This window comes from Lepidochelys kempii, chromosome 23 (genome assembly GCF_965140285.1).
Source record: "Lepidochelys kempii isolate rLepKem1 chromosome 23, rLepKem1.hap1, whole genome shotgun sequence".
NCBI lineage: Eukaryota > Metazoa > Chordata > Testudines > Cheloniidae > Lepidochelys > Lepidochelys kempii.
In genome coordinates this window covers 5,034,299-5,051,656 of record NC_136402.1, presented here as the reverse complement: position 1 = coordinate 5,051,656, position 17,358 = coordinate 5,034,299, and the positions used below count along the sequence as shown (strand labels likewise).

At 51.3% G+C, this 17,358-nt stretch overlaps 2 protein-coding genes across 16 annotated transcripts in view; one reads left to right on the top strand and one right to left on the bottom strand.

The window, feature by feature from the left end:
• STRN4 (striatin 4) overlaps positions 1–7,492 on the bottom strand; it is a 27,514-nt gene extending 20,022 nt beyond the window's left edge. For 2 of the 3 annotated variants that reach the window (XM_073321763.1, XM_073321764.1), the window contains exon 1: positions 7,241–7,492. In XM_073321763.1, the coding sequence (XP_073177864.1) occupies positions 7,241–7,480 (240 nt within the window). In that variant the 5' untranslated portion in view covers positions 7,481–7,492. Of the gene's footprint in view, positions 1–186; positions 4,401–4,492; positions 7,201–7,240 lie in introns of those variants that run through there. The other variant, XM_073321765.2, reaches the window with a different exon arrangement.
• On the top strand, positions 7,131–17,358 carry FKRP (fukutin related protein). Of its 13 annotated transcripts, none has more exons than XM_073321772.2 (5): positions 7,158–7,175; positions 8,868–8,894; positions 9,705–10,091; positions 10,778–10,815; positions 15,145–17,358. In XM_073321772.2, exon 5 carries the CDS (start codon positions 15,283–15,285, stop codon positions 16,789–16,791), a length of 1,509 nt encoding a protein of 502 aa, XP_073177873.1. In that variant the 5' UTR covers positions 7,158–7,175; positions 8,868–8,894; positions 9,705–10,091; positions 10,778–10,815; positions 15,145–15,282; the 3' UTR covers positions 16,792–17,358. The 13 variants fall into 13 exon arrangements, with proteins under 13 accessions (XP_073177879.1, XP_073177873.1, XP_073177882.1 ...); XM_073321781.2 differs by lacking the exon at positions 7,158–7,175 and adding an exon at positions 7,407–7,592 and having other exon boundaries at positions 9,957–10,091; XM_073321773.2 differs by lacking the exon at positions 7,158–7,175 and adding an exon at positions 7,407–7,592.

Here is a 17,358-nt window from a genome sequence, read left to right as displayed (position 1 = left end):
GCCATTATTCTCCATTTTACAGATTTACCAAGAGGTGCAGTGACCTGCCCAGAATCCCATAGATAGAAAAGCAGGAGCAGAGTCTCAAATTGAAAACAAGACTCCTCATTCCCAGCTCCCCCACCCCTCTAACCACTAGCCCCCACTCTGGTCTATTCCATAGAAGATTTTAACCACGCTTATCACCATAGTATCTGAGAGCCTTCCAGCAGCACACCATGACTACACATCTGTCATGTGCTGGTTTCTCCTCCTCTCCTCAGAGGGAGAAGCACCGTGCCGTGGCCTGTCTGGTTTTGACAGGGGTGTCTTTTTTTCTTTTAATATACAGGTACTTGTTGCTGTATTTTTACAGAAGGCAGGTCAAAGAAATGTCCCTTGCAGTTGGAGTGGAAGGTGGTGAGGTTTACAATAGTCCTTAGTTCCTGCGGCAGTTCGGTCTACAGTCTCAGACCACCCCCAGAGACGGCTCTGTCTTCCGCATGGACTAGCTTTACTCTGATTGTTGAGAGTCCATTGGGCCAGAGGAGCAGAGCTGTCGACCACACTCTTTCCCGGAGCTTTAGATGACCTTTTAGATATGTTGGGCCCAGGCCATGCAGCGTTTTGAAGATAAGGACCAAGACTTTGAACTTGATTCGATATTCTATGAGAAGCCAGTATAGAGAGCAGAGGACAGGTCTGATGTGCTCCAGCAGCCTGTGTTGCTGAGGAGACATGCCAGGGTGTTTTCTACTAGTCGGAGTTGCCTAAATGCTGAAGTGGGAGTAGAACCCAGGAATCCCAACTCTCAGCCCCACTTCTCTAACCCACCAGACCCCACTCCCCATCCAGAGGGGGGCACAGAATCCAGACATCCTGACTCTCAACCCCACTCCCCTCCCAAAGGCGGGAACAGAACCCAGGATTCCCGACTTCCAGCTCCCTTGCCCTAACCACAAAACTATCCTTCCCCTCCGATGCCATTGCCAAAACTCTGATAAAAACAGGCCAATTTTCCTGCAGGTGCATCTCGGACTTCAGTGGCATTAGGCAGCTAATTCTGGAGCAGACTCAGCCCAAGGCACTGCAAGGCATCCACAACACCTCCCTCCTCTCTCTCTTTCACACAGCAGCGATCTAGCTAAGTGCAGACCTGCCCGCAAGGAGCTCACTCCCCTCCTCATGCTCCATTGCATTTGAGAGACTGCTCCACTCTGGACTGAGCTAGTGTGTGTATTTTCTCACCCTTCTACAGGCAATTTAACCCAATCACAAAACATTTCTATCACTTAATGACCGTCTGTTGGCTTAAGCCGCGGGAATCTGCACCATATGCCAAACTGCCTGCCAGCTCCTAAGGCGAGATTGCAAACTGGCTCCACCATCCGCCAGCTGACACCTTCTTAAACCCCCCACCCCCAACCACCAGTCTATTAACACAGATTTTCTGCTTATTAGCCAGATTTCCGGTCCGACATGCTCCCGTCAGTCAAACCCTGTCCCAGCAAACAGTGATGCTAAGCACCCCTTACAGATTCATTTCCAATCATTTGACTCATGGCACACGCCCAGCTTTCTGAGCTTCTAAACATCAGCTACTTGTGCCTAACGCTCTAGGGTAGCAGAGTGGAACCCCAAAGGAGTACTGTTGTCATCTGTGTAGGGATCATTCCCATCTCCTCCACAACCCCTCTTTCCTGCAGGTTATGTACCTGCTCAGATGAACCTGGAGCCCTCTCTGGCTACAAGAATTGATCTAGCCCAACTCAGCCTGCCTTTGCATACCAGATCACTGTGCAAGGATCAAGACTAGAATTCACTTTGCAAACCTAACTTACCTTTGAGTACCACAATCTAGTGCAGTGGTTCTCAAAGCCACAAGCTCCAGGAGGGGGAAATGGGGAGGATTGTGATGCGTTGAAATTTTTATTATGCTCTAAAGCAAAAAAGATCTCACTACCCCACTTCCCACATCCTCTGGCCCTTCAAGGTCATGTGTTCTCGGCCAAGCTCTTGACACACACACACACACATTAATTACTTGGGCTTAGTACCAATATCTTCTTTTACTCTTACTTTTATAGTAAGCGGAAGGGGGTGGCAAAAAATTTTAACTTCAAATAAGGGATTGCCAGCTTGCGAAGGCTGGCAAACTCTGGTCGAGTGGAAACGAACACAGGACTAGGAGTCGAGGAATCTGAAGTTCTCCTCCTGGCTCTGCCACTGACTCACAGGGACTTCAGCAAGGCCCTTCCCATTTCGGTGCCTCAGTTTCCCACTCTGTACAGTGTGGATAATGATACTGACCAACCTCACTAGAGGTGGGGGGTGGGGAAAGAGGACTTTGCAGATGGAAAAGGACTGTGCTAACCACTGCTCAGAGACTGGGTCAAGGAACACCGTCCATGTGTGCCAGCACACTCATTCCTAAAGAGCTTCCACTTCTCACAGCAACTCCTAGGGAACCTAACTTAACACTATAACTTCTGGGCCTGCTTAACCCTATCTGAGCTCTGGGGAAGCATAAAAGTCACAGAGTTTGCTGGATCGAGACAAGGATTCTTGGCCCATCACACTCGACCCCACAAACCATCTTGCAGGTTAATGCTATCACTCCCAAGGAGCCTGTGACCCCTAGGGACTGCTTAAAATACTTCACAGATCTTACTGGGTTGAAAGATTTTACAGAGGCAAAACGTTCAGATTCTCAGATTCCTACAAAGACTTCTTGGAGTCCACAGGCACACAGGCCAGCTTAAAGCATTTTTTTAAAAGGCTGAAGCTTTGAAGAAACAGCAGTACAGTTCTAACGAAGATGACATCAAGGTATGCTAAACATCATGCAGGTAACCAAGGCTACAGTGTACTTTGAGTGCCTGGTGTAGAATACATAATTCCATATAGGAAGGGGATCAGTACTTTACTTGTCAGATGAAAATAAGGAAGTTCCCTGGTTAAGAAAGAAAAAAAAAGTTGATAAAATGGAGTTAAGGAAAAAAGTGAAGAATACTATAGTTTTACCTAGCCCTGTAGAAAGCCAAGGAATTGCAAGGTGAAGTCTAAACTCAATCAACTGATAATTTCCATACAGGCCTTTCAATTAAGATCCCAAACAGCCTAACCCCTGTTCACCTGTATGTCCCATTTTGTGTGTCTGCTATGAAAGGTTTGAGTGGAGATAAAAGTACAGCAGTATCACAAGCTAACTGCTCTCTCTGACAACACACACCTTGGAATTTCCACCAGGAATGTGGGAAACTAGACAGGCAGAAAGCAATGGGCCTTTTGGTAGGACTTTTAGTATGCAATCTTTGAAACAGAAAGTCTTAAGCCAAGCCCATGGGTTTATGTTTTGTTTATAAGCCATGGGTTTATGTTTTGTAATATGTCCTTTCCTAGGAACAGCAGGGCCAACGTAAACATACAGCATTCAAATGGGTGCCTTTAGTGGGGCAATAGAAAATTGCGCTGAAGCACGGATAGGCCTGTGCTACAGTTAGCAAATGAGGTCTGCAGGAAGGCCGGAAGTTGCAACCTTCCTTGGGAAACAATCCAGAAGCTCTGTTATGCAAAGGTTTCTTTGCAAATGTCACCACATACACCATTGAGTGGCCAATTCACGCACCAGCTATGCTGGTGCATGAGAACGCAGGTGAAACCCACCTAGCAATGAATGATCACTAGCTAAATCTGTCTCCTCAGGGATGCATAAGCGAGGCACAAGCTGAAGTGATGCAATTAATATTGTTTGAGGGACTTTTCATGTGAATTGCCATGCTATTTTGAATATTTATCTGGCCCACATCACCATACTATCTGAGTGCCACACAGTCTTTACCTTTGAGGTAGGGCAGTGCTATTAGGCCCATTTTACAGATGTGGAACTGAAACACAGAGAAGCAAAGTGACGTGCCTAGGTTCACACAGGATGTTTGGGGTGGCGCAGGAATTGAACCCAGGTCTCCCACAGCCCTGGCTAGTGCTCTAGCCATTGGACCATCCTTGCAGCTACTTTCATATACCCTCTTCCACTGCTCCTCATCATGCTCTTCCTGGCTCCTTCATTCTCCCCTGGAGTCCAAGTTGCCACAAGGATGCTCCCATGATGCTTACAGATCCAGAGGCCGAACTCTGATGGCACTTTTAAGTGCTCCTGTGCCACAGTGCTCCCTACCCACAGTTATGAAATGTGGGTGGGCAAGAGGATTTGTGGTGGGGTTTCTCTCCTCCACTTTGCTTTTCAACCACATCCCCGCTCCCTTCAACAGCGATGCACATTTGCTGCGGTTGGTTAACTTCCGGCTGGCTTCAGAATGCATTGCTTGCTTGCTTCCTAGCCTCATGGTAATTCTCTCTCTCCCTCCCAAACAGGAAAGGCTGAGGTCAGAGCTGGCTGGACGAATCCAAATTCTAAGCAGCTGCAGGGAAGTTAGAGTATCAGCATATTAAACCAGCTAATATCTCCCAAAGACTATCCCAAAGCATTCTCCCCAACACATGACCTTGTTACCTCCAAGAGAAGTCTCCCAATCTTCTTTCCATCATTCTTCAGCCATTAACCACTCTCCTGGGTAAATGTTATCATCAGCTCCCTCAGACAGCAAATCCCTCCTCATCCCTGACACTGATATCCATGGAATTACTGAGACCAAGCAATGCTCCCCTGGCCTTTTCTTGCTTGAGAATGAGATAGGGTCAAGTGGTCTCCGCACAGGACTGGGAGCCAGAAAATCCCAATTTCTAATCATGGCTCTGACAGCACCCACAAGTACAGAGGAGTCAAGTCACTTCCCATCTCCGTGCCTCAGTTTCCCAATCAGAGAATATTGGCACAGTCTCATGGGGAAGTTACCAGGCTTAATGAGTTAATGTTTACAAAGACAGCACTAGAGAAGTGTCAAGCACAGGCAGCCTACCCCCAGGGTACCTCCTCCTTGAGAATCTCATTGTTTGGGCTATGGAGCTAGCATCAGAGTCACAGCCAAGACTGCATCCTAATTATCTTCTGAAAGCCCCGCTCCGCCCCACCTTCCTCTTCCAGCTTCCTCTTCTTGATCAGTTTCTCTTCCTCCATACTGCTGCTGCTGACTCACATGATTCTCTTCCCTCCCACCAAGGCCTCATCCAATCTGCTACACTCCCACCTGTGCCGCTGGACACACCCTTGATTTTATAAGCAATTCTCTATGGCCTTTTTCCTGTTCCACTCATAACCCCTCCTACACAACACTCCTCAGCCTCACCCTGCAGATTAAAGCTATCTCACTGTTCCCCTAGCACCTCCATCTCATTAAACTCTCCAGCCAGATTCAGTCTCTCAATCCCTGCATATTCCCTTGCCTAGATACCTGCAGCTCTGTCCCATCCATTGCCTTTCACCCCCCTGCTCACATCAAACCCTGCTGCTTGGCCCACTTCAATTCCCCATGTTACACAGACCAGCTATAAGTCATCATATATACAAGCACGCACACCAGAAAGCAGTTTATGCCTCATGTCCACTCCAGCTATGAGGATCTGGAAATCTGAGACACTTTCTAGGGATGCCTTACATCCTGCAGCATCCAGCACACGTGCTAGAGGCTGGCATCAAGGCCTTCTGGCCTGGCATGTGATAAGCTACTGCTCTTCACCTGTTCTCCATGTGCGAGCAGAGCAACAAAGTGAAGTCAATGAGAACTGGTCTATTTTGTTTGCCTCTCTCCTGTGACCTATAAACCCATAAACGTTCAAGGGGATAGTAACTCTCTCACCCAGGCGCTGATGAGTCACTCAGACACCCTTTGCCAAGGATCTCAAAGGTCCTCAGCTCACCGCCCTTCTCCACTGGTATTCGGGAAGGAGAATTCTCTATACCTGAGCTGCTGTTTGGGACAGGGCATTCCCTTGACATCTTCAGCACCTATTTCCATCCCAAACAATTCATCCCTCCAACTCTGTGGAAGTGAATTCACCCAAATTACTAACCCCAGATCCGCTGGCTGTGGCTATTCAGAGAAGTTAATGCACTTAACAGCCCTAGTCACTACTCAGAGAAATTTCCATCCCTGGGCACTGTCAGCATTGTTGTTCTGAGAGGTTGCCATCTCCTCCCATCCCAATTCTAGCCCTAGAGCTACTCAGGGAGAACAGCCCTGCAGGTCTTCATGCCGTATTAAGGGAGATCACTGTCCCCTGCTCCTTAAACAATACCTCAGGAAAGCGACATTCCCTTTGCTCCAAACACCAACAACCGGGAAGCAGCTCCTCTTGACCAGACCCATGGAGGCTATTCAGAGAAGTGACCACCTCCATGGTCTCTATTAGGTGTCCCACCTCAATTCTCTCCTCTCCCACTACTGGACTGGATGTTGGCTGTGCCCCCGCCAACAACTCCCTCCCTAGTTGCTATGGGGTTGACAGATGCATGTCTCCCCACATGCCCTCACCCCAATTCCTTCCCTGGTCCCTATTGGAAGGCGATAGCTACATTTCCCCCCTCATCACCTCACCTCCCTCTTGGGCAGCAGCAGACATTTCCTGGCCCCTGCCCCAACATTCACCCCAACTCTATTGGGAGTTGCTACGGGGTTGACAACTGCATTTCCTCCCCCCCAAAAGCTCATCCCAACTCCTTCACTGGTTGCTATGGCAGGAACGACAGCTGTGTTCCTCCCCCATGGTCCCCCTCAACTTCCTATTGGAGGGGGACGGCTGCATTTGCCCCAAGTCATTCGCTCCTTCCCCTGGTGCTACGGGGAGGCGACAGCCACGTACCCCGCCCCTCACGCTCGCCCCAAGCCTCCTCAAGCCTTCTTGGACAGCAACAGCCACCATCCCAAGTCGCAAATAAAGGGTCCCAAATTTTTTTTTGTGGGGGAGGGACCACAATACCTCCCCCACTCACCACCCCCCTCTAATCTCTCACCCCAATTTCTCCCTTCAACCCCCTGGTCTCTCCCAAGGTCTAAGCCCCTGCCCCTGTGGGGGGATCCCCGACCCACGGGGGAGGTCCCCGATCCTGGGGGTCCCTGACACGCCCCTGCTCCGACCCACGGGGGGGTCCCGATCCTGGGGGGGGGCGCTGACACTCCCCCGCCCCGACCCACGGGGGGGTCCCCGATCCTGGGGGGGGCTCTCTGACCCCCCCCCCGGGGTCCCGTCGGCCATTTCCCTCCAAGATGGCGGCAGCGGCGGAGGCAGCGGTGGCCCCGGTAACCCCTCGCCCGCCCGCGGCTCCCCGCGCCCCGGCCCGGCCCGCCGCCGCCGCCCCCGGCACCTGCAGCTCGGCCCGCTCGGCCTCCCAGCGGCTCTTCTCGGCCTCGAAGCGGGCCCACTCGTGCTGGATGTAGTGCAGGATGCCGGGCAGGCTGAGCTCGCCGGGCCCGGACCCCGCGGCCGCCCGGCCCGGGGCCTGCGGCGGGGGCGGGGGCGGCTCTGCCCCCGCCGGGCCCGAGGCCTGCTGGGCCCGCACCAGCACCCGCTCAGCCTCCATCATGGATCCCGGCGGCTGCCACATAGGGAGCCGTGCGGGGGGGGCACTTCCTGCCAGATAGTGCTCCACCAGGAAATGGGGCCCGCGCCGCGGGACGGGGGCAGGGAGGGGTTCCCATGGCAACGGGCCCCTCCAGGTAGGCCTGCTGCTTCCCCCGAGCGGGGGGTTCCCATGGCAACAGGGCCCCCAGGGCCGGCCTGCTTCCCCCCCTGAGCAGGGGGTTCCCATGGCAACGGGCCCCTCCAGGTAGGCCTGCTGCTCCCCCTTGAGCGGGAGGTTCCCATGGCAACAGGCCCCCCCAGGGTAGGCCTGCTTCAGCCCCGTACTGTTCCCCCAGCAAGGAGAAGGATTCCCATGGTAACACCTGCTCCCTACAGGCCTGCTTTATCCCCCCCAGAGCAGGGAGGGAGCAGTTCCCAGGGAACATCCCCCTCCGCCCCCACACACATCCAGAAACCCAAAGCATCCAGGGAGGGGTTCCCATGGCAGACCTCACCCCCCCCCCACCAGACCTCATGCCCCCACCCCCCCTGACTTGCTTCACCCCCCACTCAGAAGAGGCTGAGATGGATTCTCATTACACTGGGGACCCCAGCCAAGTTCCCCCTAGAATAGGGTCACTTCTCTCCCCTGTCCCGAGCAGACAGGGAGAGGTTCCCATTTCAATGAGGGTCTCGATCAGGCCCCCTCAGGACAGGCTTCTTATCCACCCAGAGCAAGCAGGTGGAGGTTCCCCTGGCAACAGGCTCTTCACCACTGTAAGCACAGTCCCACCTCCACCCAGGACTGCATAGGCCACCCCATTGACAGGCCAGCTCCTTTCCAGATCAGTCCTCCCCCTCCCCCCCCACAAAGTACTTTTCTCTCTGCCCCCCCCCACCCCCAGGGCAGATCCCTTCTTAGCACAGAGCTGAGATTCCAGTCTGGTTTGGATGAGGACAAATCAAAGCCTGCCTCATCTCCCCAGCCATGATGCTGGAACATTTGGTCTGTCGCCTTAGCTCCATACCAGCCCCTATTCAGAGCAGTCACTGTCCCTTCCTCTCAACTATTCAGGGTGGTCACCATCTCCTTTCCCCATCTACTTCCTTATCTAGGGCAATTGCCTGCCTTACCCCAAATCCACCACCGGTTGGTATTCAGGTTTATCAGTGTGCTTTACCTGTCTTACCTAGGAGGACTCACAGGGCTGCCTCCAGAAATCTTGAGATTTTTGGCTGTGGCAAAGGAGCCAAGTCCAGAAGCGCTGTGAAATTGGGGTGGAATAGACATAGAGGAAGCAGAGAGATGGGACTCTGTCCAGATGTCCTTGGGCCCCACTCTTACACAAATTCACTTACATTCAAGCATCAGTCATTTCCCTGAGTTAAAAATATATAATGTAATGTCAACCTTTTCTTCTTCTCAAAAGCCAGAAACTAGGAGGAGGAAGATATAGGTGAGTGGAAAAGCTCAGGCATCGTGTTGACAGTCTAGAAAGATGGCCATTTTGGGGTAAAATAGAGACAGACCTTTCAAGACCATTGAAATCCAAGGCCCCAGGCATGCTGCTGGAAGGAACAGAACACTGACTCAGAAGCCTACAATCAATGGTTGTTGATTGAATCCCCCCCATGCTTTATGGTGTTGTGCATTGTGATATGTGTGGAACTCTTACTTGGGGCTTTTGTCTCCTGGTAGAACCTAGGCAGGTGGAGAGGTTGTGGTCAAAACTGTCGGGGAGCTGTTTGTAACAGCAGTCATAGAGTCTAATGGTTTTGCTTGACTCCTCTTGTATGACTGAGCAAGGGGCAGCAGAAATATTTTGACAAGGAGCTGGGAAAGGAGTCTGGAGCCAGAAATACACATTCTGGAGTGCTCGTTGATGTCACACTTAGCTGCAAACTTTGCCTTATCAAGTACTTTTATTAAGATGATGTTAAAATTAAAAAAAAATGGTACAGAGTTTAAGCGTAGAAGTTTCTGGTTATCCGGGAATAACGTGCAGATTATCAAGTGGTGTGAAGTTTGGTTTAGGATTGGGTGGTGTAAGGAATACATAATCTGCAATATCCCCGATTGGGAGTAAAAGGTTAACAGGTCAAAGTACAGACATTGAGATATGAGGGTATGTCGTTCATATAATGGCTATGTTCAGGTGTGGAGAATAATGAGTGGCTACTCATTTGGTGAGATTTAATGTTCAGTGAGTTTATGATTTCAGTTCATACGGTCCAATGGAAAAAGTCTCTTGGTCCCTTTCTCGTAGTTGATGCACGATGTTGTTCCGGCTCATGGTACTGTCGGTGGCTGGGGATCTTGGTACTGTCGGTGGCTGGGGATGTGTTCGATGTAGATGTCCCTGGACTATTGGATGGTGTCCGAGACCATGAGGCGCCGCATGAGCCGTGCGTAGCGTCAACTGATCCCACGGGTCCACCGCACATACTTGTTGCAGGGGTCCCAGGCAACAACAAAGGTTATTTTCCTGTCAATCATTTTATGCTTCTTTTACTTCTAGTACTGGTGAAAGGGGCCAGATTGACAACCCCGGAGACATCCCCATGAGTACAGCACAGGCAACTAGAGAACCAACTCCCTCAAAACGCACTACACTGGGTGCCTTCTCCCTTCCCTGGAGGGACCCAGTTTAGAGGTAAGACGGGGCTTGCTAAGGTCTCTGCTGCAGCTTCCCACCTGGCAGACAATTAGTGCCAATAGGGATGGATGATTGTTGATTTTTGAATGTGAACATACATCCACTAGGAGTTGGACTGAGCCCTCCCAAACTCATTTCACACAGGCCAGCATTTAATGCTATATACTAATAAAATTCCAGCTGATTTCTTCTGGAAACTCGGAGGATTGGATCCCTCTTGTCCAGTACCTTGTTTCCAAGAGTGGGCGGTACCATCTGCTTTAGAGGAAAGGGCAAAACACTTTAGTAGACACTTGAGGAATAGCCTAACCATAGAGGAGAAATTTCTTCCTCACCCCCCCCCCATCAATGAAAGGTTCGTGTCTGCCCAGAAGCAATGCGGTTTATATCCTTTTTATATATATGAGATTATACATATAATATATAGAAGTAATACACTACATTATATCCCTTTTTAGCCTTTCTAACGTAACTATGAACATTCTTATTATCCATATAAAGTTTGGCTCCAGAAGGTAGGGAGGGTTGGGTCTGAGGTTCTGGTCCGGACCAACTTTCTGTTTCTGTTCCACTTCCTGATTCCTTTGTCTGAAAGGAAACAGCATTAAAAAAAAAAAAAATCAGGGCTGGTGAAATACTTTCGAGGTCTTAATTAATCTGACCTGTTTGATTTCTCCTTTCAGAGTCCCCTTTCTCAGATGTCCTTGGAAGAGAATGGCAGGTAAATATGCCTCCTGTAAACCACATTTCATCTGGACTCTGTCTAGCCTCTCACTCTCACCCTGTCTCTTCTTGGACCATTGTGGGGTAGGATGTTTTTAAAGGTGTCAGAGGTGTTCTGGTGTCTATAGGAGGGGACAGTGTCAGCTTGAGTGCACTGCTTTGAGATATCTTCTTAGAAGCTTGAGGAATGGGGACTAAAAAACAGGCCAGGGAGTCAGGACTCCTGGGTTCCACTATTCCCAACTCTGCTACTGACTCACACTGGCAAATCAGTTCCCATCTGTGTGCCGCCGTTTAAGTGGGGATAACAATACCTCTCTCCCAGGCAGATTGCGGAGCTTAGTTTATTAACCATCTTTTAAGAACCATGCATGGAAGGTGCTAGAGCAGGGCAAGGGATTATTAAGTACCTTTTAATATAGCTTTGTCCTTTTCAATTTTACATAGATTTTCCCCCCACACACACACATTGGGAATGGAGCAGAGATTAATACAATCGCTTTTTAATGACTTCAAGCTTATGTAAACCCATCGTCTTAAATGCTGCTTGACACAGGTTTCCTTTCAGTCCTGCAGAGCAGCAGGGGAGGAGACTAAGGCCTGTGGTGCTTATAAACAAGTGATTAAAAAAACTAAACCCATGCTGACAAGATTGTAAGCGACAAAACAGCTACAGACGAAACAGCTACAGAGCCCTGGCTTAACAATGCAAGAAGCCTGCTAGTGGAAAAGCTTTCCTGAGACCAGGCTTCCTTTGCATGCGGAGAAAACTCAGCTTCAGCCTCCTTGGGGAAGCTTAGGCTTTGTCTACACTGCCAAGTGAACAAACTTTTGTCATTCACAGGTGCTTCTAAAAGCCCCCCCACCCCCACCCCAAGACAAAAGTTTTTCCATGGCAAGTTGCAGTGTAAACAGCTTGTTGTCAGCAGGAGCACTCTCCTGTCAACACGGTGAATCCTGCTTGTAGTAGTAGGAAGTACTTTGTACCGACAAACAGCGTTTACACTGCCCGTGTTTCTAAAAGCTGTGTAGTGTAGACAAAGCCACAGAGATGTTTTTAATTCTGAGGGCAGTTCATCTTTCAAGTGACACTGCTGCCTCCTCTTTTAATTCTCGTCTGCAATTTACAGTTTTAACAGCTTAAAACTGGGCTGGTCACTGTGGCAGAACACTGTTTCCCAGGCTAGGCCGTTGCAGTCCCAGGCAGAAAGGAGTCTGGTTTAGTACTAATGAATAATAGTTTGCTCTTTTCCAGCACCCTCTGCTTGAGGAACTCCAAGTGCTTTACACACTTCAGCTAAGGCCAGATCTGCACTGGAAAAGGTTTGCTGGCATAGCTAGAGGTCAGACTTGATGATCACAACAGTCCCTTCTGGCCTTTTCATCCATGGGTGCATCTTATGCTGGTAAAAAAAGTGCTTTTGCTGGCATAGATTATGCCAGTTCCCTGAGCTAAATAAGCGATACCAGCATGACTGTGTCTACCTGATGGCTTTTGCCAGCATGGAAATGTCATCAAAAAAATCACCCCCCAACCCACATTACTATACTGGCAAATGTTGCTAGTGCAGACCTCTCCTAGCTGAATCTCCCAAAAGAAGTAGGGAGATAAAGATACCTGCATTTCATAGCTAGGGAGACAGGTGCAGACAGCTCAGGTGTTATGTCTAAGGTCACACAGTGAATCAGTGGCAGAGGTGGGAATGGGATGCAGGAGGACACCCTGCTCTGACCACTTAGCCACACACCCAGTCCAGGACTGACTTCCAACTTCCCGGATGGAATCGCTGTGTGACATTGCCTCTTTCTAGGTTTGGTTCCTAAGTTCCTGCAACTTGAAGTGGGAGCAGCGTTGAGGCAGCACAATGAGGCACTGCAGGGCTTGCTCCGCTTTAAACCGTGTTGCTGCTCCTGGAGCTCGTTGACCTACTGGGGGGAGAGTAGCTTTAGCTAAAGGAAAATGAGTGCATTGTGGGCTCTTAAACTCCAAGGCAACAAAGCAAATCTGTCTGCTTGGCTTCCTTGTTTGAGCATCGTTATCACTAGGAACGTGCACAGCTCTGGGGGACAATGTTGATTACTTGGATGCTGCAGTTCAGCAGAGGGAGCCAGCCAGCCAGCAGAGGGAGCACAGAACACTGTTTCCTCAAAAGTCCCACAAAAATAGTGATTTCTGATGTAGAATCTGGAGGATGTTTCCACCCCAGGCTCTATCTATCACAGTGGGTCGCATTCAGAGCTTTAACTGCTTGACCCTGTATCTTGTCCAATGGGATCGGAGAAGAGCAGCTGCCATTTGCTGAGAGCATCGTGTTAGATTAGACTTGAGCTCAGACCAGAACCCCCGAATGAGACACCTCCAAACTTTAGGAGAGTTCAGATCTGGGTCTTAGCTTCGGGGGTCGTCTCTTGCGACCTGGGAGGGAGATCCTGGTGATTAAAGGTGCACGGTATGTGGCTATAGTTGCATGAACAGAGCTCTCCTGGGATGCAGGGTGTGTTGCTGACAGATGGGCTCCTTACAGTGCTAAGCGGTATTCCCAGGGCTGGTGAGAGAGGGAGGGAAAGGGTGGACAGCTGTACCAGGGACTCAAGCTCAGGGGGATCCCCCCAAACATCTGTGTAAATAAAGTGACATGGGAGGAGGTGGGGCCTCAGCGAACATGATGTACCAGGTCCCCACATTTTTTTCATCAGGCCTGCCTGTAACAGTGCCCCTAGGTTAGGAGGGCAGGCGGGTTTTCTTTTCCTAGATGACTGGGTTCTTGTTGTGCAGGGTGCCGTGCTCTGGGTTCCCCACCCCTTCCCCCTGAGGGGAAGGTGGGTTTGCAGAGAAATTAGTGCTTAAACGGAGGCCTTGATCCCTCTGGGGCAGTGGTTCCCAAACTGGGGTTCACAGAACATTACAGGGGGCTCACCAGAAAAATGTCACTCCTGGCAGCCAGAGGACCCTGGGCATTGGAGGCAGCAGGTGGGATCCGGTTGCAGGGCAGACGGCCCGAGCCCCAGGGAGAGCGGGGCCGGGCAGTTGGGGCTGGCAGCCCGAGCCCTGCCCCCATCAGCAGGGGAGCCAGCAGTCCAAACCCCAGCACTCCACGCAGGGCTGGCAGCCCGAGCCCCAGGGAGAGCAGGGCCAGGCAGTTGGGGCTGGCAGGCCGGGCAGTTGGGGCTGGCAGCCCGAGCCCTGCCCCTGTCCCTGTCAGCAAGGGAGCCAGCAGCCTGAACCCCAGCACTCCGCGTGGGGCTGGCAGCCCGAGCCCCGGCAGTCAGCGGGACCTGCAGCCCAAGCTCAGTGGAGCTCAGTTGACCAGGGCGGTCAATGGGGTCCAGCAGCTGGAGCCCCGCGGAGTGCGGAAGAAATTTAAACTTAAATCCCTGGAAATATTCATTTTTAGGAGGGGGTTCATGAGATTTCACAATTTAGTGAAAGGGGTTCGCCGGCTGTTAAAGTTTGGGAACCACTGCTCTGGGGCAATGAGCCAGCTTGATACAAACAAGATTAAATAAAGCAGCCCCCTCGTCATGGCGCATCTCTTGTTCTGGGAACTTTAGCAGTTAATGTAGGTTGAGAAGCCATGTGCACTAATTCAGAACTTTCAGATGGTCTCCTTGCTCCTGTTTTCCCAGCAAGATGGAAACCCCAAGTCCCTTAGGAGCAATCCCGAGCTCAGACATGCCTACAATACTGAAGTCTGTCCTCTCCACTGGCTGCAGCTCCTTTGGGAGTAGCAGTTCGGTCAGCCAGTTCCAACCTGCGCTGACTGGCTGGCTTTGCTCAGTGGTTGAGCTGTGCTGATAACCAGCCAGTAAACACAGACTTCAAACAGGCTGGGTGAGGGAGGCTCAGACTGGAATCTGAACACCACTTTTGAGGGAGGAACTGAGAGACAGGACTCCTATAGCCTATTCCTGGTTCTGCTCCTGACTGGGGAAACTGAAGCACGGAGCGGCAGTCACTTGTCTAAGGCTGCACAGTGGTTCAGCGGCAGAGATGGGAACAGAGTACAGGAGTTCTGAGTCCCTGGCCCCTTCTCTACCCACTAGACCATGCTGTGTCAATGAGGGACAGTGGAGAGATTTAATTTAGGGGAGGCCTTAGGTGAACCTGAAGAATCAGGGGACTGTGTTTCTTATGGCAATCAGCTGGGGGGAGCATCTTTCTTTAATCGGACCATTTATTTTAAACCCTTTTTTCCATCTAGTATATCTGTCTAGTAGCCCCTGCTCCAATTGTAGGATTGGGGAGACAGCCCCTGAGCCGTGGACGCAGGCTTTCCTCAGTCGCAAACATCCCTGGCACTCAAACTCCATCTGCATTTCTTTCCAGGGTGACCAGCAAGTCAGCTGAGTTGGGATGGATGAGCCCAGAGCCTCCTGGGGAAGCAAAGGCCTCTGACTGCCCCATGCAGAGACCACAGCCACATAACATCGTTCCCCAGGTGAACAGACCCAGCTGCCTGGCAAGATGCGCATCACGTTCTGTCAGGGGGTCCTAGCGCTTGCGATTGTCATCAATCTACTGATACTGTACTACGTCTCGAGGCTGCAGCAGCGGATGTTGCACAGACACAGAGACCACGTCCAGCCTAGCTCCCGGCTGCTGCCTGTCTCCCAGAAGCTCGGGGTGACTGTCATCATCAGGGAGTTCGAGGACTTTGAGAACTACGTCCCTGGTGTGGTGAAGTCCTTCCTGAAGCAGAAGCTGGAGCAGCCAGTCATGGTAGCAGCAGATACCTTGCCGTACCCTCCGCTTGTATTACCAGATGTTCCCAACGTCCAGCTCGTGATCCTCAAGCCAGCCCCTGACCAGTCTGCCCATGTGTCCAGGCCTGAGATGTACGTGAAGACGGAGTATGTGGCCCTGGTGCCTGATGGGGTCAAGGTTGATTCCACAAGGCAGCTGGATCGTATGTTAGAAGAGTTCAAAGCCAACCAGGGCAGAGTTCAAATGGTGGCAGCACCCGTGCAGTCCCTCGCTCCCCTCCAGTGCTTGAACGTGAAGGTCAGCCTTAGAAAGTGGACTGCTGAATACAGTGTAGCGCCTTCCACCAGGGTCTGCACAGCCCTGAAGGGAGACGCCGTGATTCTGCTGCGCACAAAGGATCTCTTCAACCTTTCCACTCCCTTGGCCAAGCCCCTGCTGACCTCCCTCTTCATCCAGACATCACTGCGGGGCTGGACGGTCCGAATCCTTGATGTCTCCTTCTCCTCAGCCCACCAGCCTCTGCTCAGCTCCTCGCACAACCAATGGAAGGCAGAGAACCGCGCCAAAGCCAGCCGGCTGCAGCTCTTCCGAGACTTCGGCATCAAGCGGGTTCTCCTGGAGGATGGGAAGCAGCAGTGGTTTGGGTGCAGCAAAGAGACGCCGCGTTGCTTCAGCACCGTCCATGATGATACGCCGGAATATCTCTATCAGAACCGCTGGACCCCGCCTTGCTGTCTACAGGCCCTGAGGGAGACGGCAAAGTATGTCATCAACGTCTTGGAGACGTCTGGAGTTCGGTACTGGCTGGAAGGCGGGACGCTCCTAGGAGCTGCCCGACATCAGGACATCATCCCATGGGATTATGACGTGGATCTAGGGATATACCTGGAGGACATTCCCAACTGCGACCTCCTCAGGAACGTAGAGTCTGGCTCCATCGTGGATGAGAAGGGCTTTGTCTGGGAGAAGGCCATCGAGGGCGACTTCTACCGTGTGCAATACAGCGAGCACAACCACCTGCACGTTGACCTCTGGCCCTTCTACCCCAAGAATGGGCTGATGACCAAGGACACGTGGATGGACCATCGGCAGGATGTGGAGTTCCCGGAGCACTTCCTCAAGCCCCTGTTACCCCTGCCATTTGCTGGCTTCACAGCTCTGGCACCCAACAACTACCGGAGCTTTTTGGAGCTGAAGTTCGGCGCAGGTGTGATCGAGAATCCAGAGTATCCAAACCCAGCACTGAAGAAGCTGGATAAGGAGAAATAAGCAAGAACTCTGGCTTCTGCCTCTGCATTGGGGCCCAAGAGAGCATCAGACTCTGAGGCCCAGGGAGCAGGGATCCCTCTCTCCTTCTGAACATATCCCTGATGCCAACGGAAGGGAGTCATTCTGGTATGAACCATGCTGCTGCTAGGGCAGCTGTCTGCCCACTGCTGCTGGTACGGCCCACTGAAGCCAGGAGACTCTGAAAAAGATTTTCGGTGGCGGGGGCAGATAATCAGCTGAACATGAGCTCCCAGAGCGATGGCTTGGTCACTAGGGCTAATGCGATCCTGGGATGCATCAACAGGGGACTCTCGAGTAGGAGCAGAGAGGTTATTTCTCCTCTGGATTTGGCATTTGGTGCAACTGCTGCTGGGATCCTGGGTCCGGTTCTGGTACCCACAATTCAGGAAGGATGTTGATAAACTGGAGAGGGTTCAGAGAGCCACAAGAATGATTACGAGATTAGAAAACCTGCCTTACAGTGACAGACTCCAGAAGCTCAAACTATTTAGCCTGACCTATTGATTGTGTATTAATTATATTGATTGCTTAAAAATTCCCCATTAA

What these genes read in the sequence shown, in the direction of transcription:
- FKRP (XM_073321778.1), top strand. Translation starts at nt 15,283, where the DNA reads ATGCGCATCACGTTCTGTCAGGGGGTCCTAGCGCTTGCGATTGTCATC.